The sequence below is a fragment of the Humulus lupulus genome, chromosome 3, assembly GCF_963169125.1.
Source record: "Humulus lupulus chromosome 3, drHumLupu1.1, whole genome shotgun sequence".
Taxonomy (NCBI): domain Eukaryota; kingdom Viridiplantae; phylum Streptophyta; class Magnoliopsida; order Rosales; family Cannabaceae; genus Humulus; species Humulus lupulus.
In genome coordinates this window covers 45,465,216-45,471,215 of record NC_084795.1, presented here as the reverse complement: position 1 = coordinate 45,471,215, position 6,000 = coordinate 45,465,216, and the positions used below count along the sequence as shown (strand labels likewise).

Genomic DNA, 6,000 nt, shown 5'->3' with positions numbered 1-6,000 from the left:
AAAAAAAAAGAGAGAGCCATTTCTAGAAATTTCAAGGGCCGCGACGCATGTATGGAGCGCTACGGCGCGTGCTGGAATTCGAGACTGGGATTACGCAAATTCAAAGAGGCGGGTCGTAGCGCTTAAACCCTAGGGCCGCGGCGCGTGTAACTTTTTCGTGGCCATCAGAAGGGCAAAGTTTTCATTTATGTTGAAAAATAGATTTTAGGGTTTCTATTTAAATGTTTTGTTAAGAGTTAATTAAGGGGTCATTGATGAATTGCAGAGATTACTGGAGACCTTGGAGATAACATTGAAGATTTGAGAGTTTTATTTCTTGATCTCTTTATTTTCTTTATTCTCTTTAGTCTTGAGTTTACGTTTATATTTAGTTTGATGGATTCCATTATGTTTGTCATGAACTAATCTTGTTTTTAGGGTGATTCTTCTTGAAGCTTTTGATTTCTTAATGCAGTTTTTCTGAGTTTCTTTCTACTATTGTGAATTATTTATCTTATGCTTAATGCTTGTGAATGTTTGATCACCATTTACATGTGTTTAGATGATTTTAACCTAGGCTTTGAGAAGAGAAGACTAATTATGCTATAGGTAGATAATCACAAATTTATATTGGACGAGAGTATCTCTATAATCTGTGTAGTTTAGGGATTACGTGTTTAATGCCTGCAATATGTTGATTTACCACAGAGATGTAGGAAATAATATGTTGTAGAGAATTATAGATCCTAGCAAGACTATAATATATCATTGTAATCTGTTATCACACTAGAATTAAGAAATATTGAAAACTGGTTAGGAATCATAAGTGGATGGTTGATGAAACTAAAACCCTAGCTTTTACATCCATTGAATTAATCATATTTTTATCTCTGAATTGCTCTAGTGATTAATTACTTTCTTTAATTTTAGTAGTAATTATTTAATTCATAATTATGAAATTATCATTTAAATCAATTAGAGTCAAGAGTTAAATATTGGTAATTAATATCAGTCTTCATGGGATCGACACTTTACTCATCATATATTACTTGATTCGATCACATAAACTTGCGTGTTAAATTTTCACAGATCAACACTTCAATGGACTAGAGGATTGGGAAAAAGTTCTAAACAACCCAACCAAGGATGTTAACAAGGACGAGTGGAAGCAGATATATCAGTTATTTACAAGTCCGAAATTTATTGTGCTCTCCGTAAAGAATAAGGAAAATTGAAAGAAACACAAGTATTCTACAACGCAGGGTACAAAATCGCTAGCGGCTATCCGCCACGAAAAAGTAAGTGAAAGTTAAAATATTATCAAAATTATATTATTTTAAATTATATGTTCTCTAACATTTGGGTTATATTTTTTAGGCAAACCCGGACCTTATTGAGTCATGAAAGGAATACCACTGGAAGAAAACAACATATGATTTCGTGAACGACGATGCTCGCCAAGATTATGTAAGTTTGAATTATATTTTTTAATATTCATAGAGTTATATTTATTGTTACTGTCTAACATTTTCTGAAAACAGGAAAAATTGAAGGCTGATTTTGAGTTACAAACTCAGTAAACATCCATTGCCGCTTCCAATAATGATGGTTTGACAACAGTTGATCAGGTGGAGGTACTACAAAAAATATTGGGCCAAAGGTGTGGACACGAGCGAGGAGTGGGGTGCAAATTGAAGGGGTCGGGGTCATCATCTACCCAACACTCTCACTTCAGCGAGTCTCAAGCTCCTCCTCAACGTTCATCATAACATATAGAAAAATTGGAGAATAATCTACAGAAATTGATTGACCAAGTTAATTTCTTGTCTCAATTTTTACCACCTTCATTTCGTCCACCAAACGTTCAAATGCCGCCTATGCCTGATATCGACAATATTTCTGGAGCTTCGTCTTCTCAACCTCCAGCTCCAGTCCATCCTTCCATGTATGGGGTAGCGCCGTCTCAACCTATGGTACCTCCATACATGTACGAAGCAACACCATCACCTTATCCGTGCCTGATTCCACCGTCATCATAGTCGTCATATCCCTACATGTATGGAGTAGGATCGTCTACATCACCTCCCCAATATCCCTAGCCGATGCCACCGCCGCAGCCACCACAGCCACCGCATCAACCACAACCGCAACAAGAAGATAATAGGGAGGACGAGGTAACTGATTTATGAGACTAGGTTTATTTTATTGTTAGTTATTGTTACATTATATGAACAATATGAATATTTTTTATCTTAATGTATTAACAATATGGATAATTGTTATCTTAATGAACTAATTTGAATATTTAATATATTTGTTTTCAATGATTTAAATTTTAATAATTAAATAAAATTTTAATTAATTATTTAATTTTATTATTTTTTATAAATAAAATAATAAAGTATCAGGGGCGACACATCGACTAACTTTTATGCCACGTGAAAATATTTAGGGCGAAATCTTATGGTATTAGTAATCAAGTGTCATGGGTGACTATTGGAATATCAGGGGCGACATATCGACTAAAGTTATGCCAAATGTGCAAATATTTGGGGCGACATTCCAACTGTTAGAGGCGACTGCTTTGCCCCTGATATTGGAATATTAGGGGTGACCTATTGAGTCGTCCCTAATGTACAATATTAGGCGCATTTTATTAGGGGAGACATATCAGGGGCGGCTTTTATGGTTATTAGGGGCGACAAGCGTTGCCCCTAAAATCGATTTTTGTTGTAGTGTGTTATTGACTATTTTATTCATTATATATGATCTTAATTCTCTCATACTAATACAAGATCATATTCCCATGAATGAATATGAAATTTTCTTGATATTAATATATAATTAATTAAAATAATAACTATAACATTCAAATATAATAAAATTGTACTTTTATTTAAAACCAATAAAATGTCTTTTCATGCGTTTATGACATTAATCCTAACACGAGGTCTGTCCTCATGGCTAGGGTACCTCCAAATGAGGCCACGTCTCAAGCCAGTTGATAAGTCGTGGATGTCTCCGAGTGAGGTCACGCCTCGAGGTCTGTCCTCGGGGCAGGGATCTCTCTTCACTCGTCCCTAGGTCTATGATTCCGGTCCTCGGACCTGGGGGAGCTGCCAGGTGTCAGTCACTACAATTGTGGGCCACCAGATGATTGTCTGACAACTTTTGGTGAGCCTCGATTGGTGGTGTCAAGTTCGTAAACTCGATAATTGATATTTCCCACAACGCCGCCTAACATGGACAAATGTGCGCCGCACACTGATAAGTCAGATATACATTCCCCATAAAGTTGGTATGCAACTTTCTGCAATGGGCCCTGTGCAATTCGCTTGAGTCGTAGTATCTATTTAGTGCAGAACTTTATGTATTAATTCGACATTAACACCCCAAGGTGGGTGGATTTTGTATTAATGATAGATGATTAACATTAATGTCCCCAACCCCTATAAAATACGGTGTGTTATCTACTTGTAAATGAGTCGGTTTTTTTAGAGAGGGAAACTCTGTAACTCAGTGCAATATACACGTTGCCTGAGAACTACCATTGAAAAGTTTACTAAATAATAGAGACTCGTGGATTATGGCTCTTTTATAGCCCGAACCACGTAAAATCTTTGTGTTCTTCCCTAGTATTTCTTTTAATCTTTCAGATTATGTTGATAGAGAAAAAGACCGCCAACAAGTTATATAAATGTTAATTAAAAAAATATTTTAAGTTACTAAATGTAAATATTAGTTACAAAAAGTGTAGTTTTAATTACGAAATTGATTGAATAAATGTTATTTCATTGTTTTAGTGAATTCAAAATTTCATTTACAAACTTTAGAAGATTGTTAACATGTTTAAACAATGAAGGTAAATTTAGAGTCAAGTTACAATAGCGTACACTTTTATATACACATATGTATAATTTATGATTCTAATTTTTTTATAAATCACAACAAACATTTGAAACGTTTTAAAAAAAATATCTGAATAATTTAGATACCAAAAGAGTTAAAAAAAAAGTAGGCCATGGATTACCAACACGTGTAAACATATACTATCTTGGTGGATTATGCCAAATGTAACATTACTGTTTGCCAAATTTAAACGAGTAAAATCTCGTACTAAAAAAATAATCTCGTATCCATGCTCCGACGGCGTTTTCGAGTTGAAGGGACTAGACTAGAGAGAGTGAACGGAAAGTGAAAGACATGGCCGCCATAATGAAAGCCGCAGTTCTATACCACTATCCCTGCCCCGACGGCGCTCTCGCCGCACTCGCCGCCCACCTCTACTTCTCTGCTGCTTCAATCCCAACCCTCTTTTTCCCCAACACCGTCTACAACCCCATTACCTCTCACAACCTCCCTATCCACGAAATCACCCATCTTTACCTTCTCGACTTCGTTGGCCCTTCCGGCTTTGTTCCCGATGTCGCTTCTAAGGTGCCCAATGTCGTAATTTTGGACCACCACAAGACCGCTCTCGAGACCCTCGGCGCCGGCGCCAGAGAGAACAACGTGACCAAAATCATCGACATGCAGAGGAGTGGCGCCACCATCGCTTTTGATTATTTCAAGGAAAGGGTTAGCAATGCGACGGTGCTTGCCCAGTTCGATCGTGCTCGGCCGTTGTTTGAGTACATTGAAGATGGAGATCTCTGGCGGTGGAGGCTGCCTAATAGTAAAGCTTTCAGTAGTGGCTTTAAAGATTTGAATATCGAATTCAATGTTGAGTTGAACCCTTCTTTGTTTGACCAGGTACATATTTATTGTCTCTAGTCTATTCAGTACAGTTTTAATAACACTAAGAGATTTTTGTGTGTATATATATATGTGTGTGTGTGTGGTTTTGGGCAGTTACTTAGTTTGGACTTAGAGGATGTGATTAGTAAAGGCATGAAAAGCTTATCAGAGAAGCAGAGATTGATAGATGAAGCTTTGAATGAGTCCTTTGAAATTGCACTTGGTGGTGGACGGTTTGGACATTGTTTGGTATTTACTCTTTACACAAGTTTTTTTTCAACAAAATTTCTTATCTCATCTTCTTAATTATACGTTATTTATGACTATATATATATATGTATATATATTTATATATATAGGCTGTCTGTGCTGATTCTATTGCCGAGTTAAGGAGTGAACTTGGGCACCAGTTAGCTACTAAGAGCCACAATCTTAATTTAAGGTACATTACATTCTAAACTAACACTAGTTGTAAAAAAGAAATAATTGACCACATTTGTGGTTAATGGTATTGGCTTCAACCCTCTTTTCCCATTTGTGATGTCTCATGTGGCTTTCTACTCTCTTTAGAGGCATTGGGGCCATCGTATACAGAGTCCCTGAGCTCGAAAATGATCAGTTTCTAAAAGTAAGCTTAAGGAGTGTGGAATCTGAAGACACAACACTCATTTCCCAGGTGAGTTTTTTCTTTTGTAATTTATCTGAACATGTAGGTCATAGTGATCATAACACACATATTATAGCTAGAAAGAACTAAATTACTAAATTACAGCTTTCTTCTTTTTCTTTTCCCGGAAAAATGAATCAGGAGTTTGGAGGTGGTGGACATCGAAATGCCAGCTCCTTCATGTTGAGCTCTGAAGAATTTAATGGATGGAAGGTTGGTACTAAGGCTGCTTAGTAAAGTGTAAATCTTGGTTGTTTAATCATAATCAGTAGTATGATGAGTTAATTGTACAGGCATGGAACAATGATTCCTTTTCTCTGTTAAATTACACTTTTTTGTTTTGTTTTGTTTATTAAGACCTTTATATCTCATACAATTTAATGTGTCACGAATAAGTTTCATTGTTCCACATGATAAAGTACAGTCAGAGCCTACGGTATTTGACACTAAACTTTTAGCCTATTTATGTAATTGGTAAGTACAGACCTTTACATAATTTCCTATATGTGAATATGGAGAAGGCAATTCAGTACTGACTATGATTTGGACTATTTAGTTTAATGATATAATCTCTCTGATTCTCTTTGATTGATAAATTACAGAGATAAACAATTAAT

The 6,000-nt window shown here is 36.0% G+C and overlaps 1 protein-coding gene across 1 annotated transcript; it reads left to right on the top strand.

Moving 5' to 3' along the window:
• Positions 1-4,087: 4,087 nt before the first annotated feature.
• On the top strand, positions 4,088-5,759 carry LOC133821092 (uncharacterized). The gene is made up of 5 exons (XM_062253592.1): positions 4,088-4,731; positions 4,831-4,965; positions 5,076-5,158; positions 5,287-5,392; positions 5,525-5,759. The coding sequence occupies exons 1-5, from the start codon at positions 4,183-4,185 to the stop codon at positions 5,615-5,617; spliced, it is 966 nt and encodes a 321-aa protein (XP_062109576.1). The 5' UTR covers positions 4,088-4,182; the 3' UTR covers positions 5,618-5,759.
• The last annotated feature ends 241 nt before the right edge of the window (positions 5,760-6,000 follow it).

Coding starts and splice junctions, on each gene's coding strand:
- LOC133821092 (XM_062253592.1), top strand. CDS start 4,183: ATGGCCGCCATAATGAAAGCCGCAGTTCTATACCACTATCCCTGCCCC. Junction 4,732..4,830: donor ACCCTTCTTTGTTTGACCAG/GTACATATTTAT, acceptor GGTTTTGGGCAG/TTACTTAGTTTGGACTTAGA. Junction 5,159..5,286: donor AGCCACAATCTTAATTTAAG/GTACATTACATT, acceptor TACTCTCTTTAG/AGGCATTGGGGCCATCGTAT.